The sequence below is a fragment of the Bos javanicus genome, chromosome 18, assembly GCF_032452875.1.
Source record: "Bos javanicus breed banteng chromosome 18, ARS-OSU_banteng_1.0, whole genome shotgun sequence".
Classification (NCBI taxonomy): domain Eukaryota; kingdom Metazoa; phylum Chordata; class Mammalia; order Artiodactyla; family Bovidae; genus Bos; species Bos javanicus.
In genome coordinates, this window is record NC_083885.1 from 59,740,451 (window position 1) to 59,763,175 (window position 22,725).

Here is a 22,725-nt window from a genome sequence, read left to right on the forward strand (position 1 = left end):
GTAAGGTTTCTGTCCAGTATGAATTGTCTGATGACATAAAAGGAATGACTTTACACGAAAGGCCTTGCCACACTCATCACATTTGTAAGGCTTCTCTCCAGTATGTAATCTCTTATGAGTTAAGAACTGTGAAGGTTGACTAAAATGCTTGCAATACTCATTACATTCATGAGGTTTGTCTCAAGAATGAACACGCTGATGATCAGCAAGCTGTTCACTTCCCCTGAAGACTTTGTCACATATATCACATTTAAATAAATTCTGTCCAGTACAAATTTTCTGATGTCTCCTGAGTTGTTACTTGTCAGTAAAGGCCTTGCTACAGTCATCACATTTCTAAGGTTTCTCTCCAGTATGAACTGTCTGATGCCTTAAAAGGCTTGACTTCACACGAAAGGCCTTGCCACACTCATCACATTTGTAAGGTCTCTGTCCAGTATGAATTGTCTGATGACATAAAAGGAATGACTTTACATGAAAGACCTTGCTACACTCATCACATTTGTAAGGTTTCTCTCCAGTATGAACTGTCAGATGCCTTAAAAGGATTGGCTTTACACGAAAGGCCTTGCCACACTCATCACATTTGTAAGGTTTCTCTCCAGTATGAACTGTCTGATGACTTAAAAGCACTGACTTTACACGAAAGGCCTTGCCACACTCATCACATTTGTAAGGTTTCTCTCCAGAATGAACACTCTGATGACCAGCAAGCTGTTTACTTCGCCTGAACACTTTGTCACATTTATCACATTTAAATAACTTCTGTCCCGTATGAATTTTCTGATGTCTCCTGAGGTGTGACCTGTCAGTAAAGGCCTTGCCACACTCATCACATTTGTAAGGCTTCTCTCCAGTATGAACTGTCTGATGACTTAAAAGGATTGACTTTACAAGAAAGGCCTTGCCACACTCATCACATTTGTAAGGTTTCTCTCCAGAATGAACGCTCTGATGACCAGCAAGGTATGCTTTTCGGCTGAAGACTTTGTCACATATATGACATTTAAATAATTTCTGTCCTGTATGAATTTTCTGATGTTTCCTGAAATATGAGCTGTCAGCAAAGGCCTTGCCACACTCATCACATTTGTAAGGTTTCTCTCCAGTATGAACTGTCTGATGACTTAAAAGGAATGACTTTAAACGAAAGGCCTTGCCACACTCATCACATTTGTAAGGTTTCTCTCCAGTATGAATTGTCTGATGCCTTGAAAGGACTGACTTTGTGCAAAAGGCCTTGCCACACTCATCACATTTGTAAGGTTTCTGTCCAGTATGAATTGTCTGATGACTTAAAAGGGCTGACTTTGCATGAAAGGCCTTGCCACAGTCATCACATTTGTAAGGTTTCTGTCCAGTATCAATTGTCTGATGAGTTAAAAGTTTTGACTTTTCACGAAAGGACTTGCCACACTCATATTTGTAAAGTTTCTCTCTGATATGAATTGTCTGATGCCTTAAAAGGCTTGACTTTAAACGAAAGGCCTTGCCACACTCATCACATTTGTAAGGTTTCTCTCCAGTATGAACTGTCTGATGACTTAAAAGGAATGACTTTAAACGAAAGGCCTTGCCACACTCATCACATTTGTAAGGTTTCTCTCCAGTATGAATTGTCTGATGCCTTGAAAGGACTGACTTTGCGCAAAAGGCCTTGCCACAGTCATCACATTTGTAAGGTTTCTGTCCAGTATGAATTGTCTGATGAGTTAAAAGGGCTGACTTTGCATGAAAGGCCTTGCCACAGTCATCACATTTGTAAGGTTTCTGTCCAGTATGAATTGTCTGATGAGTTAGAAGTTTTGACTTTTCACGAAAGGACTTGCCATACTCATATTTGTAAGGTTTCTCTCTGATATGAATTGTCTGATGCCTTAAAAGGCTTGACTTTAAACGAAAGGCCTTGCCACACTCATCACATTTGTAAGGTTTTCGTCCAGTATGAATTGTCTGATGACTTAAAAGCATTGACTTTACACGAAAGGCCTTGCCACAATCATCACATCTGTAAGGTTTCTCTCCGGTATGAATGGTCTGATGAGTTAAAAGGGCTGACTTTGCATGAAAAGCCTTGCAACAGTCATCACATTTGTAAGGTTTCTGTCCAGTATGAATTGTCTGATGAGATAAAAGTTTTGACTTTGCACGAAAGACCTTGGCACACTCATCACATTTGTAAGGTTTCTGTCCAGTATGAATTGTCTGATGCCTTAAAAGGCTTGACTTTGCATGAAAGGCCTTGCCACAGTCATCACATTTGTAAGGTTTCTCTCCAGTATGAACTGTCTGATGACTTAAAAGGCTTAATTTTACACGAAAGGCCTTGCCACACTCATCACATTTGAGAGGTTTCTCTCCAGTATGAACTATCTGATGACTTAAAAGGATTGACTTTACACGAAAGGCCTTGCCACACTCATTACATTTGTAAGGTTTTTCCCTGTGTGCTTTGAGGTCTTGCGTTACTACTGAAGGATTCATAAAGTCATTCCCATATATATTAGAAACACTGGTTTGGGCACAAGGAGGAATTCTTTGAAGTGGTGAAAATGAGAAACTGTTGTTGCCAGACCTCTCAGCTTCATTATATTCAGAAATTATCCCGCCAATTTGAAATATCTGCAGTTTATCCTGAAAGTTAAATCCAAGCCTACTTCCAAAGGGCTTGATTCCTGCATCCTTTCCATCATGTGAATCTATTCCATCCATAACATTTCCATTAAGGCTTACAGGTGTTCCTTTGTAATTTCTTTTGTCATCTCTCCCCTGACACTCAGAGTCACATGTATTTTCCTGACTTTCCCAATGATGAAAATGTTTGATTTCACAGCTTTTAGGTCTTCCCAGCATCAATATTTGGAATATTTCTCGTTTATCGCTGTTCCCTTTGGGTTGTAAATGCTTGATCACATGTGTAGGAGAGATATCTACAAGATAAAAAGAACCAGAGGTATCCTGCTCAGAATAATTCAAAAACAAATCTTTCATGTTGAATATATATTACACCAAAAGTAATACTTACACCAAGTTGTGAAACAGCACAATGATGACCTTAAGTTTTTAGAAACACTAAAGGAATAGGATTCTTAACTTAAGAAAGCATGATAACATAAATTCACCGTTAAGATAGCCTAGTTTTAAAACCATACTCACATTGGACAATCTTAGGCCAACTCTCAAAACCAGAGTATTTTTTTACCAGGACCCCTAAGAACATATCAAACAACAGTTGTCTCAAATTGAAAAGAAAAATATTATACTATCATTGTATTCTGCATACTTACTGTACATAAATACATTCTAAACATTATGTTATATATTGTAACAGTAAATAATCGAAAACCAAGTTTACCCAAATAATAATTTACTATTCATAATTGGTTGTTTACAATTGAAAACAAATGAGAAAATGAAGAATATGACTAAAACAATTTTTTGTTCACAGCAGTTTTCTAAATCTGCTATAGAAATACGTACCCAAAAAGAAAAGGCATTTTACAATGTTAACAAGTAGTATGTGTCACCTGTATTGCAGAATACACACTAAAAAGACCATCATCTGTACATGACATATACATTAAGACATAAAATATTCACCAGTTTTCTAACAGTCAATAACCAAAGCAATCCCTACCAATGTCGTTGTTCAGTCGCTCAGCCGTATTTGACTCTTTGCGACCCTGTGGACTGTAGCCCACAGGACTTCTCTGTCCATGGGATTTCCCAGGCAAGAATAATGGAGTGGGTTGCCATTTCCTTCTCCATGGGATCTTCCTGACTCAGGGATCAAACCTGCACCTTTTGCATTAGCAGATGAATTCTTTACCACTGAGTCACCAAGGAAGGCCTCTCTCTAGCCATGCACTATTCTTAATTACCTGGTTTAATGGCACCAAAATATAATAAATAAAAAGTGAGTGCTTTGTGTATTTACTGACTAAGGTCAGACACAATATTGCTGAAAAATGTTGCAAGTGAAAAGCATACAAGATATAATGTAGTTGAGGATTGACAGAAAACAAAATTCTGTAAAGCAATAATCCTTCAACTAAAAAATTAATAAAATTTTAAAAAGATATAATGTAGATAAAGTCATATCATAAAGAACATGACAATATAGATATTACCTTTTTTAAACAAAAGTAAATTTTTTTTTTCAGGCAAACTTCTTTTATTTGTTCAAATTGAGGTAAAAGAGACAAAAAAGTACATAATATTAACAGAAGTGATACAATCTCTTATAACTTTATTTTTCAATTTAGAAGGAATTTAAGTCTGGGTACTATTTTATATTTTTTTTCAGATACCAAGCAATACCGACAGGATTCATAAATACGATTTTCTGACAGGAAAGTCTGCAAACATTTACAAAATACCTTTGTATTTTTCTTTTCTTTCAAGCCTAAGATGGCTAAGATTTAGTAGTTATGATTAGTTTTTTCAGTACAAGTACATATTTAAATCTTGATTTTTGGGGGGCCAACATTTTAAATAGTCATATTTTACTCCACTTTCAGGTTTTCAATCAAAACATACCAACAACAAAAGAAAATTAGTGAAAATTACCCAACTGGCAGAAAGTCCCATATTTCAATGTTATTTTTAACCCAATAATTATAACCTACTGCCAGTAATTATTTATATGTATCTACTTGTTTTTATTAAATAAGCACTGGTCGGTTATATAAAAGAATTTTTCAAGAATGGTACTTGGCACTGGGTTACTTTAATGCTTCTGGTATAAATAGAAGCACTTAGAAAAAATACCAGCTCTTAAGCAATTTTTGTGTGAAATTTGAATTTCCAAAAGCATTTTTTCAATGTTACTTTTCCACTGATAGATTCTAGGGAGTCTAATCCCAGTTGACATGGTTAATGCTTGGGGCTAGTGCACTGGGACGACCCAGAGGGATGGTATGGGGAGGGAGGAGGGAGGAGGATTCAGGATGGGGAACACATGTATACCTGTGGCGGACTCATTTTGATATTTGGCAAAACTAATACAATTATGTAAAGTTTAAAAATAAAATAAAATTAAAAAAAACAAAAAACAAAAAACAACAACTCAACATAAAAAAAATGAAAAAAAATAAAATAAAAAATCCCCAAACCACATAATAATGGGACACTACATCTGCTTTTTACATCATATGGAAACAGTTTCAGGCAGACCAAAAGTAGAAGAAAACCTGCCAAATCAAAGTATTGTAAATAAAGTTCATCTCCCATACCCTAGAGCAGAAAAGCTCAAAAATCAAAAAATGAATATCAAAAGACTACCCCTGTCCTCCACACAAAAACCCAGCCTAACAGTTTAGTTCTGAGCCTACCATTTCCCTAAAATGTTAACACCAGAAGCTTTAAAGTACTTAAAGCTGCAGCAGTAACTGTAGAAAGCACCACACCACAGAGGAAACTCCACAAAGGGCTCAGCAGCTGCCCACCCAGTCCTGACCACCCCCACCCCAGTAATATGTAAAAGCTGTTAAGTTTTTTCTTATGCTAATAAAGGCATACCACCTAGTGTGCTAAAGACTAAAACTAGCAGCATTAGAGCAGTAAAGTGAAAATAGGAAGCCTACAGGAATGATCTAAATGCCTACTTAGAAGAAACAAAGCAACAGACAGGACCCTTGCCCTCTCCCTGTGTTCGCAGGGACGTGGTAGAATTAAACAGTCAGATTTACCCACATTAACACAAACTTAACACAACTTCCGCAAGACACCAGAATAAAACCTGACCTTTCCAGTCAAAGGGCACAGACTGACAGGCCTCTTCCAGGTCCTGGAGTTGAATGAGTTCAAAGACTGGCAGTAATAGAAAAAAAGAAAGCACATTAGGGCATGATGGGAACCAGCTTCACAGTTTATTGAACCGTCATCCCGAGTTTCTCCAGCACACGAACACCCTTTTCTTGGTATTCCTGTCGGGTCATCCAGAAGTTGTCTTTGTCCTTCATGATGTCCGCTAGAACTGCACCTCCCCGGAAAAACATGTGCTTCCTGCGGGGCGGGTCTTCAATGCGGATCTTGAATTTAGAAAGTTTTCCCACATCACCCTTCAATACTCGTTCTAAGTAAAGCTGTTTAAGCTCTCGTTCCAACCAGGATGGCAGACCAGGGTACACAGTAGACCCTCCAGAAAGCACAATGTGCTTATAGAACTCAGATCTGGTATCAATGTCAGCCACCTGGATTGTGTTAAAAAGCAATTCAGCAACACCTACTCCCTCGACATTGATCAAGTGAGGCTGAAACAGAGCTTCCGGTGCTTCAAACCTCTCTCCCCCGACTTTGATAATGCGGCCATCTGGGAGTGTGTAAGATTCAACCAATACTGTGGTTTCTAAGGCCAGTTTCTGCTCTTGTTCAATATTATATCCCACATAACACAATTTTTCTTTAATCATGCGAACTGTTTCAAAATCAGCAAAATGGTTGAAGGCATATTCCCGCAACAGAAGCAACTTGATAAGATATCTGGTAATATCCCTCCCAGCAATATCCAGTCTCCTGGTAAGGTGAGGGAGAGAAAAGCCTTCATACACTGGGCAAATGTGAGTCACACCATCTCCAGAGTCCACCACAACTCCAGTTAATAAACCTTGAGCACACAAAGTCAGGACTGCCTGGATGGCTACATATACACCAGAAAACTGGTAAGTTTCAAACATTACCTCTACAATCTTCTCTCTGTTTTTGGCTGGGTTCATAGGAGATTCTGTGAGTAGAATTTTACAATTCCTGGTATCTATGTTAAGTTTCTCTGGTCCAAATATGTAGTCCCATAGGTGTTTCATGTCATCCCAATTTCGTACTATGCCATTTTCCATAGGGTAATTAACTTCTAACATCGAGCGTAATTCACTTGCCTCATCATCAAGCATAAGATCCTTGATTTCAATGTTTCCCACTTTAGTGGTCGATCTGATAATAGGTCTTCCAACCAAAGCTGGGAAGATATGTTCTGGAAAGTTAGAGCCTACATATCCACACTTCACAAACCTGGTGCCGTTGTCGCACACCACCACCTTCCTGCCCTGGCTGTCCATCGTCCTCCTGGAAGAGAGCCGGAGCCGCAGCCACTGCCGAACAACCTAGAGCACCCACTGTCCATCTTGTTCCTCTTCCTCCTCCTCCCTCTTCCTGACCCCGCCTTCGGTCTAACTTTTTCCAAAAGTAAATTTTGAGTATTTACTATAAAACATGCACTACTGTAAGCCAACTGACAGCACTAATTTGCTTTAAAAGGCTTGAGGAAAATTAACACGTTTTTCTCTAATCAGAGCAGGAGACACACCAAATGGCGCACAAAGTGGTAAGAGAAGCAGGATATGAATCTGAACCTACAGACTGAGAAAACTTATTTGTCAACATGATCACCGACCGAATGAAAAGATTAGAAAATATTAAAAAAAAAAATACAAGCAACGTAGAAAGAAAATATCAAGGAAGATACAAGACAGAATTAGTCCATTTAACTATTATTCAACCATCCCATCTTGAAATGGGTTGTGAGTCATCATGGATGCACAGAGTGATTTAGGTCATGTCCTGAGAAACTTGTTCAATAAATGACCAGAGATCTTTACAGTGAGAGTATGTAAAAGGTGGAGGGATGTGGTAGGTGAGAACAGTGTTTCCATCCATATCAAGGTACTATGTGAGGAATGGTCAGGACTAAGAAAGGGCCTGCGTGGAGCATAGGGTACATAGCTTTATGTCAGATATCAGCTTGTGACCGCATGTCTTTGTGAAGATAACTGAGAGCGCAAACTAATATACTGACCTTAAAAGAAAAGAACTGGTTCAGCAAGTTTATGGGCATTATACTATGGGTATGGGACAGAAACAAGAGAGATTTTAAAAAGTGACTGTGATATACGGAGAAAGCAGGATAATATCTGTTATACTATTTACAATGCAATGTATCCAACCGTGAATTTTGTAAGTTACAATGGAATGCTAATATTCAAGAAAAACATACACAATATTCCCGGATATTATGTAAGAATCTTATCAGCAGAAATCAGAAGGAAAATCCAGGAAAAGGCTATCTAAACCTGGGTTCCTCTGCCAAATATGATTAACCTCTCTTTTGGACATTTATTTCATTTCTTCTTCCACACATGTTCATCTCAAGATCGAGGAGTATCAAAGAAAAGGAGGGATTGAAACTGACTCTGGAGGACCTTCCCAGTTACAAAAGCCTTCCGGAGGCATCCAACTCCTTTTTGTAGAAAAAGGCTTCATTCTCCTAGACCTTCCCTGAGTTCAAAAGAGCAGATTCAAACAGTTACTAATACATAAAAGGATCATACCATGTTCAAGTGGGATTTATTGCAGGGATGCACGATTTCTCAATAGCCATAAGTTAATCAGTGTGATATACCACATTAACAGTTGAAGACTAAAAACCATATGATCATCAATAGATGCAGAAAAGGTTCTGACAAAATTCAAGCGCCATTTATGATAAAAACCCTTCAGAAAGTCAGCATAGATGGACCCTACCTCAACAAAATTAAGACTGTATATGTCAAACACACAGCTAACATCATACTCAACAGGGAAACACTGAAAGCATTCCCCTTAACAACATGAATAAGACAAGAATGTTCACTATTGCCACTTTTACTGGACATATTTCTGGAAGCCCTAACCACAATAATTAGAAAAGAAAAACAAATAAAAAGGAATTCAAGTTAAAAAAATAAGAAAGAAGTAAAACTGTCACTATGGTGCTACAGACAGAAAATCCCCAAGATGCCACCAGATGACTACTAGACCTCATCAATGAACAGAGTAAACTTGCTGGATAAGAAATATATAGAAAACTGCTGCACTTCTATACACTAACAATGATATATCAGAAAGTGAAATTAATGAAACAATCCCTTTTACCATCTCAGAGAAAAGAATAAAACTCTAAGGAATAAACCTACCTAAAAAGTCATAAGAACTGTACTCATAAAACTATAAGATGCTGATGACTGATACCAAAGATGACACAAACAGATGGAAACATATACCATGTTCTTAGATCAAAAGAAGTAACACTGTCAAAATGACCATACTATCCAAGGTAATCGACATATTCAATGCAACCCTTATGAAATTAACAATGACATATTTCATAAAACAAAGAAAACCTTAATTTGTACCAAAATACAAAAGACTCTGATATCTAAAACGATCTTGAGAAGGAAGAACAGAGCTGGAGGAATCATGTTCCCTGAGTTCAGACTATACGACAAACTGACAGTCATCAACGTGAAAGTGAAGTCGCTCAGTTGTGTCTGACTCTTTGCGACCCCATGGACTGTAGCCTATCAGGTTGTTCTGTCCATGGGATTTTCCAGGCAAGAATACTGAAGTGGGTTGCCATTTCCTTCTCCAGGAGATCTTCCTGACCCAGGGATTGAACCTGGGTCTCCTGCATTGTAGGCAGATGCTTTACCCTCTGAGCCAGCAGGGAAGTGGTATGATAATGGCACAAAACAGAAACACAGATCAGTAGAACAGGATAGAAAACCCAGAAATAAACCAATTGACTTGGAGTCAATTATTCTATAACAAAGGAGGAAAGAATACAGAATGAAGAAGTCTCTTTAATAAGTGATGCTGGGATAAATGGATAGTTACATGAAAAAGAATGAAATTACAACATTCTCTAACACCACATACAAAAATAAACTCAAAATGCATTAAACATCTAAATGCAAGACCAGATACTATAAAATTCATAGTGGAAAACAAATGCAAAACACTGACATAAATGTCAGCAAAATTTTTTTGGATCTTAGAGTCATGGTAATAAAAGCAAAATCAAACAAATGAGACCCAATTAAATTCAAAACCTGTCTGCAAAGCAAAGGAAACCAAGCAAAGAACAAAACCACAACTTTTGGACTAGAAGACTATAGATGCAAATGATGCTACCTATAAGGGATTTATTTCCAAAATATACAAACACTTCATACAGCTTAATATCAAAACAAACAAACAACGCAATCAAAAACTGGGCAGAAGATCAAAACAGGTATTTCTCCAAAGGAGACAAACAGATGGCCAACAGTCACCTGAAAAGATGTTTGACGTCTCTACTTATGAGAGAAATGCAAATCAAAACCACAAAAATGTATCACCTCACACTGGTGAGAATGACCACCATCAAACAGTCTACAAACAATAAAGGCTTGAGAGGGTATGGAGAAAAGAGAACCCTCCTACACTGTTGGAAGGAACATAAATTGGTACTGCCACTTTGGAGAATGGCATGGAGGTTCCATAAAGAACTAAAAATAGAGCTATCACATGAACCAGCAATTCCAATCCTGGGCATATATCCAGAAAGGATGAAAACTAATTCAAAATGATACATGCACCCCAATGTTGTTAGCAGCGCTATTTATACCCGGCAAAACATGGCAGCAACCTAAATGTTCACTGACAGACAAAGGGATAAAGAATATGTGGTACATATATACAAGGGAATATTGTGAAGTGAAAGTAGCTCAGCCGTGTCCAACTCTTTAAGGCCCCATGGCCTGCAGCCTGCCAGACTCCCCTGTCCATGAAATTCTCCAGGCAAGAACACTGGAGTGGGTTGCCACCTCCACCGCATAAAACACAATGAAGTAATGCCTTTTGCAGCAATATAGACAGACTTAGGGATTATTCTAAGTGAAATCAGACAGAGAAAGACAAATATCATAGGATATTATATGTTGAACTGAAACAAATGATACAAACGAACTTATTCACAAAATAAACTCACCAGCATAAAAAACAAACTTATGGTTACCAAAGGGGATAGGGCAGGATGGTGGTGGGGGCAGGAAAGGGAGAGATAAATTGGAGTCTGAATATATACAAACTAATATATATATATGTAATAGATAAACAACAAGAACCTACGATATAGCTCAGGGAACTATATTAAGTATCTTGTAAACTGCTGTATACCTGAAACACAACATTGTAAAGTAACTATACCTAGAAAGTGGAGAAGGCAATGGCACCCCACTCCAGTACTCTTGCCTGGAAAATCCCATAGACGGAGGAGCCTGGTGCTGCAGTCTCTGGGGTCGCTTCGAATTGGACACGACTGAGTGTCTTCGCTTTCACTTTTCACTTTCATCATTGGAGAAGGAAATGGCAACCCACTCCAGTGTTCTTGCCTGGAGAATCCCAGGGACTGGGGAGCTTGGTGGGCTGCCGTCTATGGGGTCGCACAGAGTCGGACACGACTAACGTGACTTAGCAGCAGCAGCAGAAAGTGGAGAAGGAATTGGCAATCCACTCCAGTATTCTCGAGTGGAGAAACCCAGGGACAGAGGAGCCTGGTGGGCTGCCGTCTATGGGGTCGCATAGAGTCGGACACAACTGAAGCGACTTGGCAGGCATGCATGCATTGGAGAAGGAAATGGAAACCCACTCGTGTTCTTTGCCTCGAGAATCCCAGAGACAGAGGAGCCTGGTGGGCTGCCGTCTGAGGGGTCGTACAGAGTCGGACACGACCGATGCAAACTTAGCAGCAGCAGCAGCAGTCCATTTAACCATTAAAAAGAATGGTTAAAACAAAAACAAAAACACCTCTTGCGGAGATGTTCTAACGATGTTCACAAAGGTGTAAAAACTACTAAATGGGGGAAGCAGTCTATGAAACAAGACATGTTGACAAAACTGAATACCCACCAGCAAAAGAATTTACTTGGAACATTATCTTACACTATAGAAAAAAATGAACTCAAAATGGTTCAAAGACCTAAACCTAAGTTCCAAATGTATAAAACTCATAGAAGTAAACGTGTAGGAAATGTTTCTGGAAATTGGACCCACAAATGATTTACCAGATAGAACACCAAAAGCACAGGCCACAAAATAAAACCATTATTAATAAATTGAACTATATCCAAATTATAAACGACTGTGCATTAATGTGCAGTGAGTTTGAAAAGACAATCAACAGTAAAAGAGAAAATATGTGGAAATCATACATCTGATGGTAAATGACTACAAAGAATATATCAAGAATTTTAAGAGGGACTGATCACCAGTTCCACCATAGGGACCATTCCCCAATCAACCATCCAACCCATTGCAAATACAAAACAGAAACACTAAGAGTAACACAGAAATTTGAACTCAATGCTAAAATTAAAAAATACTTACAATGCAAAGAACAACAGTGCAGCCAATAGCCTCATAGATAGAGACTGTGAACTTGGACAAACTTGTCCTGGGATAAATTCCCATACCATTTACAGACACTAAAATATATGGTCCTTGATATACATGAACAACACTGTCACGGTGCCCTTGACCGAGTCTCCAAAGGCAGAAAATAACCTGGAAAGATGTATCAGGTTCTCGTGATACTTTCTCTCTCATAATCCTAGAACATGCTGACCACTCTACTGGATAGCTTCAAGTGGTGACTTTGCACAAAGCAAGAAAATAACATTAGGAATAGTGTCTCCATCACAGTTTTCTGTTACCTAGTAAATCCACTCCACAGAGACTCAGCAGAGGCTGCCAATTAAACATAGGTGGATTATCACAGCAAGGAAACCAGATAAAATTTCAGACCCTCAGGAATATATTTCAAAGAAATTTAAGAGGTAAAATGATACAAAGTAAGGAGAATGTAACATCAGGAATGGTTGACATTCCCAGACTGGGTAGAGCAGCACAAGAGTAAAAATAATACAGCATGAAGGTCAGATCACAGCATCTTGAGATGGGACCATGTGCTCGACCTACAGATGGCCAGCTAAGAGCCCGTGGGATTCACATATGCTCCCCTCGTAGGATCTGGGATCAAAAAGACGATCTCTCTACCCACTCTCCTTACATTTGCCTAAGTAACAGCCACAGAGGATCCAATCCACCAGGTTGTCCCAATCCTAAACAGAAAAAAAAGCCCTTTTGAGATACTCGTTTTTCTTTATACGTTGTATTTTTGACTATTTTTATGTCACTCCCCACTGTCCAGAGCTTTTTCTCATGCTGCAATGTGGAGATAATATTCAGATCCGAAAGAGAAATTCTGGGACTCCCTGGTGATCCATTGGTTAAGACTCTGCATTTCCAGTGCAGGGGGTGCAGGTCTGATCCCTAGTCAGTGACATGAAACAGACACAGCATCTGAAGAGGGTCAGTTTAACCTTGTGAAGCTGTGTTATGCCCAAGTCACCAGAACTCTCAGATGAAAGACATCAGGGCCTCCCAAGGGGGCACACAGGGAAAATGCAGATACCCAAGGGCAGCTCTGGAAGGAAGTCATCCTCACCCACAGACAGCAGGTTCCTGTAGGTCTCCAGCATCACGTCCCTGTACAAGGCCCTCTGAGCAGGGTCCAGGAATTCCCACTCCTCCTGAGTGAATTCGATGGCCACATCCTCAGAGGTCAGTCGTTTCTGAAATCAAACCACACGTCACCAAAACGGCCATGAAAAGTTCTCATTTTCATGCAAAAGAGAAAGCATAGTAAGGGGTAAGGATTGACTTGGTTGAAGTATGTGTTCTAACAGATCCATGCAGGGGTATCTGGAGAAATTATGCATCTCTAATTTTAATTTCTTATGCTTTTTCATAAGACCTTATGAGATCCTCCAATTAATATGGATTTTTCATCACTGCTCAAAATCCATGAAATATATACAAATAAAACTCAACAGTGTATTGGCTATACAGAAGTGTCAGATATTATGTTCTACCCAGTGAGTGCAATTCATTATCTAGATGAGGTACAGCATGAGTGGTGTCTTCAGAGATGACGAAGTCCACGGCACTTTTAATGGAAAGGTCAAAAGTTTCAGTTATGACATTGATAACAGCAGCAAGGACCAAAAGTGTCTGAAGGCTTCCGGTTGCTCTAAATTACTGTAGTATTACTCTAAACATTAAACAAGTACTTTACAGGCAAGAACCTGTCATCAATATAATAGTTCATTAAAGAACAACCTGTTCCCACCTTACAGAAGAAAAACTGTGTCACAGACAGACACTCTGAGAAACTCGACTCAGATCAAGAAGGTAAGAAAAGTTACATGAAGCACCTGAACTCAGAGGCTTGGGCTCAGCAACTGAAGCTTAAGCATCTAACACTTAAGAAATACAGAGAACATTAAAAGTCCTTTGACAGAGGGCTCCTAAAGAAAACTTGAAAGAAGTCCAAGGTGAGCCTCCTCCCTGCCCCTCTTGTCTCCACAGGGAGCAGCTCTCTGGCCTTGGGCCTTCATCCCCTGAAAATGGACCTCTGTGCCAAATTCGTCTCCACCCACTTCTTGATCAGGAGAACCTCCCTGCTGTTGATTGATCACTGTCCAGAGTGGTGGTGAAGGACGGGAGACACTGACTGATGAGAGCCACAGCAGCTTGGGAGCCCCAGGTCCCCGGACCATCTCACTTATTCCTAGCCACAGCTTCCAAACCAGTGCCATTTCAAGGGACTCTGACACAGCAGCCAAGTTCCCTGGAGCTGGAGCTGCCACAGCAGGGGTGGCTGCCTCCGGGGCTGGAAGTGGGACTGTGTTCGGGAGCTTCATCACTGTTATGCCAGGAACCCTTCTCTGAAACAGTAGCTCTTCTACGCCATGGGCTTGGCCCTCTCAAAGGCCATGGAGCTCTTTTGCCTGATGGTGGTCTAGCTCATCTTCTTCATGATGTGAAGGAGCTGTTTCCACCTCCCATAGTTCTTTCTCCTGTGTCTGCCCTGTATGTTCCCTTTCCTATAACTCCCCAGGCAGCCTGGGGAAAGTGGTGGGCTCAAGGTTTGACAGAAGGAAAACATATAAATATTGTATTACTATGAAAAAAACACAAAGTTCAAGGCGAACAATGTGGAATGGCATGAAAGGTCATTATAGATGTGGATACAGAAACACAACTGTTAGTACTTTACTACTTAAAACACTAATAGGATTGTTTAGAAAATTTCAAGGCCACAGATTATACTGATAACATAATTTCAACTCAAAAAAAAAAGGTGATATGTAGTTTTTAAATAATAATGTCTTGTATCTAAACCACAGACTTGCACATGAATGCATACATATCTATAAAAAATTAACTGAAATGAGAGGATGCATCTCTTGACAGATTTTTCTGGACAATTTTATATCATCCATTTATTCACATGTATTTCAGCATCTTTCAGACAATAAAAATGTATCCTTTATATTGAGCTGAGTTTGTCAACAGCATTCTATACTAGGCTACCAAAAGAAAACAGGTCAAAACATTAAAAAAAAAAATACTTGAACTAAATTCATAATAAAATTACCATATACAAAAATACAAATACAATTTTATCCACTTAAATTTACATAGCAGGGCATTAACAGAAGCCAAAGACTTTCTTTGCTTTTTTTTTCCATTAATAAAACAGTGATTTGAAATTAGAAGATTCGTTAGATTATGACAAAAAAAAAATTATAGCAATAGTAAAGTAAAAAAACTTCTTGGAGAATTAAAAATCATGGCAAAAAAGAATATGAAAAAAAATATAGTTATTAAGCAAGACTATCTCAAGAAACATCATGATGGGAAGGAAACATTCAATATATTCCTTCTGAAATTACAGTGGCATGAAAGGAGCTGTCCAGGGTGCCTGTCTTTCACCACCATACAATGTGCATGAGCAGGGGTCAACAGAAGAAGTAACAGGAGGAAAAACACTGGGCAAGAGACACAGAGTTTGTCAGAGAGTTGAAACAGGTAGTACTCACAAACCTAAAGACATGGAAAGGTGAACAGTGAAAGGATGGAAAAAGTCCATCCTAAAGAGAGCAGGGGAGACTGTTATATCAGACAAAATAAACTGAAGGAAAAAAAAAAAGTGCAATGAAATAAATATTGTATAATGATGAGATCAGATCAGATCAGTTGCTCAGTCGTGTCCGACTCTTTGTGACCCCATGAACCGCAGCACGGCAGGCCTCCCTGTCCATCACCAACTCCCGGAGTTCACTCAGACCCATGTCCGTTGAGTCAGTGATGCCATCCAGCCATCTCATCCTCTGTCGTCCCCTTCTCCTCCTGCCCGCAGTCTCTCCCAGCATCAGAGTCTTTTCCAATGAGTCAACTTTTCACATGAGGTGGCCAAAGTACTGCAGTTTCAGCTTTAGCATCATTCCTTCCAAAGAAATCCCAGGGCTGATCTCCTTCAGAATGGACTGGTTGGATCTCCTTGCAGTCCAAGGGACTCTCAAGAGTCTTCTCCAACACCACAGTTCAAAAGCATCAATTCTTCGGCGCTCAGCCTTCTTCACAGTCCAACTCTCACATCCATACATTACCACAGGAAAAACCATAAAATGGTCAATTTACCAAAAAGCTGTACCAAGTAAAATATATATATACATCTTATATTAGATATGTCAGAAAAATGAAGCAAAAAATTAAGGGAAAGGAAGACAGAAATAGTGGCACAGGAATAGTATGAGATTTCAACGTACAAGTTGAACGGTCATGTACAGATTACACGGCACAACAAAAGCATAAAACACATGAATCTCAAGGACACATAAAACATTCTCTATGAGACACCACAGGTTAGGTGCAAATCAACAATTTTAAGAGACTGATACCATGGAAGTATTGAGAGGGTAACAGGCAGGAAGGCCAGGGGTCTCCAAACGGAGGAAATAGCCTGCAAGTGTCAGACATTTTTCTCTCTCTTAAGCGGCAGGAGGAAACAAACCAGCGATATTTTTTCCTTCTCTATACAAATTTAAAAAGAGGTTTCTCTTAAAATGCTGTGTTGCGATAATGACACTTGGTTTCACCTGAAGTTAACTATTCTCAAACCTTGAGTGAACCAATGCCTTTCTTTTATGGAAGTGTTTATCTTAAGCTATGCTAATCTACTATACGCATTTACCCCAAACTCTGTCTTCAAGTCTCTTGGCTCACAACCTACTTGACAAACCAGTATGTTATATTCCGATATTGCTCCCCTTATCTATGTAAATGAAACTATTTGTATGGTGATCTGCCCTTCTTCAAGATTCAAGTTAATCATTTTACAGCCCAGGATGAACCATATGGTACCAAGATTATCCCCAAATGCATCTTATGGGTGAGGGGCCTGGTGCCATTCTGAGTTTTAAGACATTCCTTTCTTTCATTAACAGACTGCTAGTGACTATAGAACATCCAGCTGAAGACTAGCAGGCGGGTACTCTTTCTGCCCCCTTCTGATGCCTATGTCAGAAGCTTTCTCTATCTCCTTTATACTTTAATAAAACTTTATTACACAAAAGCTCTGAGCCATCAAGCCTCGTCTCTGGCCCCCGATTGAATTATTCTCCTCCAGGGGCCAAGAATCCTGGCATCTTTGCATGATTCAACAACAACCTTTCAGGATCTTCCCTAACAATGAAATAAACACAAGAAAAAAAGAAAATTCCCCAAATGTGGACATTAAACAACTCACTGTTACACCACAAATGGGTCTAAGAAAAAAACCACATGGAAATTTTTAAATACGTGGATAAAAATGAAAAGACAACATTAGAAAATTTATAACACACAGAGAAGACTGTCCTAAAAGGAAAGTCTGAACCGTTAAATGCTTACAGTAAAAAAAGAGAAAAGATCTTAAATCTGAAATCTATTTTTAGACCTTTAGGAAGCAGAAAACAGAAAACAAACTAAACTCAAGTTTAGCAGAAGGAAACACGTAAATAAGAAAGATTAAACCTGAGATACAACAGAAAGAAGAAAAATATAAAAATCAACAATCTAAGAGTTGATGTTTTGAAAAAACTGTAAAAGAAAACCCCCACCTAGACTAAGGAAAAGACAAAAAAAGATTCAAATAACTAAATACAGATATGCAACAGGAGTGATTACAACTGAGGTCAAAGAAAGTTTCTAAAGATAAGGAAGGACTATGACCAATAATGCCTATAATGACAGAATATAGGAGATACTGGCAAATTCTCAGAAACACACAAACTCTTTTACTTATTAAGAAATGAAAAAATTGAGAAGTGTTGAAAGTGAAAGTGTTAGCCACTCAGTCGTGTCTGACTCTTTGTGACCTCATGGACTGTAGCCCACAAGGCTCCTCTGTCCATGGAATTTCTCCAGACAAGAATACTGGACTAGACAGCCATTCCTTTCTCCAGGGAATCTTCCGACCCAGGGATAGAACCTGGGTCTCCCTCACTGCAGGCAGATTCTTTATGATTTGAGTCACCAGGGAAGCCCATTATACCTAGAGAGATTCAATAAATAGTCAGAAACCTCTAAAAATACAGGACCAAATTTTACCAAGCATTTACAAAAGAATTACCACTAATCCTGTAATTCTATGGAGCAAGCATGATTCTAATAGTTTGCTAATTTCCCAAAGACACAAGAAAGGAAAACTAGAAACCAATACCCCTGACGAATACTGATGCAAAATTAAAATACTTGCAAACCCACTTCAACACATATTAAAAAGATCTGGAGAAACAGACATAGAGAACAGACAGAGGCGGAGGGGAGGAAGGAGAGGGTGAGATGTATGGAGAGAGTACCACGGAAACTTACATTACCATATGTAAAGTAGAGAGCCAATGCGAATTTGCTGAATGACTCAGGGAACTCAAACAGGGGCTCTCTAACAACCTTCAGGGGTGGGATAGGGAGGAAGATGGGAGGGAGGGGACAAAGGTATACCTATGGGTGATTCATGTTGGTATTTGGCAGAAAACAACAACTTCTGTAAAGCAATTATCCTTCAATTAAAATAGATAAATAAAAAGATCTGACACCATGACCAAGTGGAGTTTATTCATATAAAGTAAGGAGAAGTCAACATACAAAAATCAATTAATATGACACACTACATTAACAGATTTAAGGGAAAAAAAAATACAGGATCATCTCGATGCAGAAAAAAACCATTCGACAAAAATTTGACAATCTTTCAAGATGGAACACTCAACAAACTACAAACAATACATTATACCAACATCAGTATAATAAATGCCATTATGAAAAGAGCACAGCAATGGGGAAAGAATGAAAGACCTTTTGCTCTGAGGTCAAGAAGAAGGCAAGGATGCACACCCTGCACTACAGTTCAACAAAGCACTGAAACCCTTACAGCAATTAGATGAGAAAAAGAAATCAAAGGTCAGCAATTGAAAAAGAAGTAAATTTATCTTCTTTCCCACGTGTTAAAGTTTCATAGGTAAAAGTCATAAAGATTACAAAAGAAACATGCTATATCAAAACAGATTCTTTAATAACCACACAAAGGATCAATCAACCAATTAACTCATTATCAAACCTGCCATGGCAATCTTTGTAGAAGCAGAATAAAACATGGTGAAAGTTACAGAACTATTCAAAGAGCAAACAGCAAAACTCCTGAAGAAGGAAGATGGAGGTCTTTCTATTCCAAAACCTATTACAAGGAAATCAAGGCGATGTGGTACTGGTATAAAAACAGACAAATAAACCAACTGAACAGAACACAGTACTCAGAAATAATTCTTTCTGTATATGTAAGGTATATCCACAAGGATGTATCCATAAGATACACAAAATGGCAAGGACAATCTCAATAACCATGATGCTGAAAAAATAGATATCCACCAGCAAAACAATGAAGCTGGAATCTTGCTTGCATTAAAAGTTAAAACATCTCTGTGTCAAAGGATTCAATCCACAGAGTGAAAGGACAACCTCTGAACAATGGAGGTGATGAAAATTTCCACTTGCCAGAGACTTAGATTCATTTCATAGATTAAATCTGATGATAAACTAAAAAACCCTGTATCACTGATGTCTATTTCTGAACTTTCCATTCTATTATCAGTAAGTATTTAAGGAGACTGACCCACATCTTTAGCTTGAACTGCCCTAACAAAGAACAAACTGCCCCTAATTGATCTGATTCCCAGATTTCACCAGCTATTGTGCATATTAATACCTCACTTCCAAGTGCAGTTTCCTTACCCTGGTGGACAGAGAGCAGACAGAGCATCCAGGTAGGCCCTAAGCAATCCCTGCTGCCCAACAGCACTAAGACCCCATCTCCAACCCGTGGGTGAGAAGCCGTGCCCAGGACGGTGCCCAGGGGAGCCTCCTCACAAGGGCCAGGTCACCGGGTCATGGGCAGACGGGATCTAAGTGGAGACAACAGGGCCTGAGGGAAGGCCCCGGATGAGTGTGTGTATACAGGAGTCAGACAGGATACTCCAGAGTCAGACACGATTAGCAAGTCCAGAGCAGGGCATTTCAGGAAGGACAGACTGAATATGACCTTACCTGAGAAAGAGCCATGCCTGACTCCTTTTCTTTCCTCTTCCTCAACTTCAGGGCTTCCTCAGGCAACACAAGTCTTCAGAGGTCTACCATGAAAGTCGAAAACATGCCGCTTAATGCTTAGAGTCAGCACATCCCCTTTCTGAGCCCCAACGACACACACAGGGCAGAACTCACTGTGTGGAACAGACAGTCCTCTGTGGCCACTGTCTCAGGAGGGACTCAGGACCGTCAACTCCCGCAGAGAGACCAACATGGGACTTTCCCACACTTTCCCTCAGATCGCAATCCCCTCCTGGTGAGGCCTCATGTACACAGCAAGCAGGGGCCACCTCCGCTGACCCCACGATCCCCTTCAGGTCACACAGCAGGCCCTGGTCCAGACCCACTCAGAGCAGAGTGCCCCCTCCTCAGCTCAGATCTCAGCCCTCAGGACTGGGAGGACTCAGAGTCCTGATGCTCAGTGAGGGAACCAGACTGGAATCAACTGGGGCACCTGAAACATTCTCGAGCCGTGGACCACCACAAGTTACCTGAAGGGGAATCTGTGGTCAGAGGGTACAAAACATGGGTACGCAAAATGCCTCATCAACGAAACGTGAAGCCTGGACTGAGCACCATTCAGAGGAGAAAAGCACCTCCCAACTCTCTTTTTCATCCCAGCCTATCTAAGGTGTAACTAACAAAAATGGTATAAACGTACTGTGTACAAAGTGATCATGTGAAAGATTCATACATTGAATAATTATTACAGTGGAGTAAGTTACACTTCCATCTATGAGTACACTCTATTTCTCCTCACTGGGCGAATTTCAAGTATATAGAAACACTACCGGCAGCACGCAGTACCTCAGATTCCCAGAACTGAAAATCTCTACTCTTTGCCTAACAGTGTCCCATTTCCCCCTCCACCCAGCTCCTGGTAACAGCCTTATTACTCGATGGCTCTATGAGTTTGACAAGTCTAGTTTCCACATACAGTGTCTGTCCTCCTTTGTCAGCCTTCTTTAACTTGGCATAATGTTCTCTAGGTTCATTCAGTTCAGTTCAGATCCTTGATTTTTATATACAGAGAAAAAATAGTTCATGAATATACAGTATATAATAAATATTTCTATACCACACTTTTGTACCTATTCTTTTGTCAAGAGACATCTGGGCTGTGTCTGTGCCTTGGCTACTGCAAATCCAGTCACACTCATGGGACTGCAGACATATCCCTGAAAAACTGACTGCTTTCCCTTTGGATATCTGTCAGAAATGGGTTTGACAGACTGTAGGCCTGTTCTATATTAATTTGTTAAGGAACTTCCATTTTAGTTTCCAACATAGCAGTACCATTTACATTACCACCAACAGTGCAGTTAAGATTCCGTGTTTTCTGTACTGTGCCTGTGTATGCGCTTATTTTGGGAGGACAGGAGTGGATAACAGAGAACCCAGCACTGGCCTGGCAGCAAGAGAGTTGCAGCTGCATCTTCTAGAGGACAAGCCTCCAGGTTGCAGATCACTGTGGTATCGCTGCCCTCTGATTCTCGGAGCCATCTTCCCCTACGTCACAGGACTTTATGACTCTTCGCAGATTGGGCCCAGAGATCCCGACTGAGCAGGACCACCTTATAACAAGTATTCTGTGATCTTAACCTTAGTACTCCTATTTTCCCAGAGGGACTCAAACAAACTTACAAACTTTCATGGTGTCCAACAGAGTGTCCACAGAGCCCATGATGAGCCTCTAACCCTCTTATGCAAACACAAAGCATTTCAAGCCCTGATAACTCATGCATGAGGCAAAGTACAAAAGAGGACACCCAAGGATCCACAGACACAAGACACCATATTTTCATTTACAGTGAGTGATCCGGGTCATATATGAAATATCCAAAGACTATGAAAAAGAGGGATAATTCCAATGATGCACATGGCCCACTGAGACCTCAGCATCTTCCAAGGAAACACTCCAGATTCTCTTGGTATCTTCCCAAATGCACATGAACCTTTCTTCACCGGCAACCCCAAGTACACAATGATACCAAAGTTGATGCAAAAAATGACCTGAGATTTTCCCTGTTACTCTATGGTGCCTGCCTGCTAAAAGAGCCAACAAAAGCCAGGGCGTGGAGTGGATGCTGGGGGCACCTGCTAGAACCACCCCCTCAAGCCCAAGGCTCCCATCCTCTTGCACCCACAGGTTCCTGAGGGCTCAGCCCAGGCCACAGTTCTAACAGTGGAAATGGCTTCTCTTGGCTGAATTCCACGTCCGTCGTTGCTGCTCACGTGTGGTCATAAGTTGTCAAATCAAACCTGTGCAGGCAAGTGTCAGCCTCAGCACTGCTGTCCCGGGAACACGAGCTAAGGCACTGGAACCTCAAACCATTCCATGCGGGCTCTCCAACAAACCCGCTCCCAGGTTCTCCAGCCTGAACTGAGACATTCTTTTCCAAC

General features: G+C 40.0%; 2 protein-coding genes and 1 pseudogene across 4 annotated transcripts in view; 1 reads left to right on the forward strand and 2 right to left on the reverse strand.

Annotated features, from left to right (window-relative positions):
* Positions 1 to 103: 103 nt before the first annotated feature.
* The window catches only part of LOC133229651 (zinc finger protein 665-like), a 28,739-nt gene continuing 6,117 nt past the window's right edge, over positions 104 to 22,725 (reverse strand). The window contains exons 2-4 of one of the 3 annotated variants that reach the window (XM_061386233.1): positions 20,284 to 20,366; positions 13,301 to 13,427; positions 110 to 2,930 (exon numbers count right to left, since the gene is read on the reverse strand). In XM_061386233.1, the coding sequence (XP_061242217.1) occupies positions 337 to 2,930; positions 13,301 to 13,427; positions 20,284 to 20,298 (2,736 nt within the window). In that variant the 5' untranslated portion in view covers positions 20,299 to 20,366 and the 3' untranslated portion in view covers positions 110 to 336. Of the gene's footprint in view, positions 2,931 to 13,175; positions 13,428 to 20,283; positions 20,367 to 22,725 lie in introns of all 3 variants that reach the window. The other 2 variants (XM_061386234.1, XM_061386235.1) reach the window with 2 other exon arrangements.
* On the reverse strand, positions 4,638 to 7,127 carry LOC133229702 (actin-related protein 2-like). Its single transcript, XM_061386416.1, has one exon. It carries the CDS (start codon positions 7,053 to 7,055, stop codon positions 5,871 to 5,873), a length of 1,185 nt encoding a protein of 394 aa, XP_061242400.1. The 5' UTR covers positions 7,056 to 7,127; the 3' UTR covers positions 4,638 to 5,870.
* Positions 14,262 to 14,709, forward strand: LOC133229726 (ATP synthase F(0) complex subunit C2, mitochondrial-like; annotated as a pseudogene).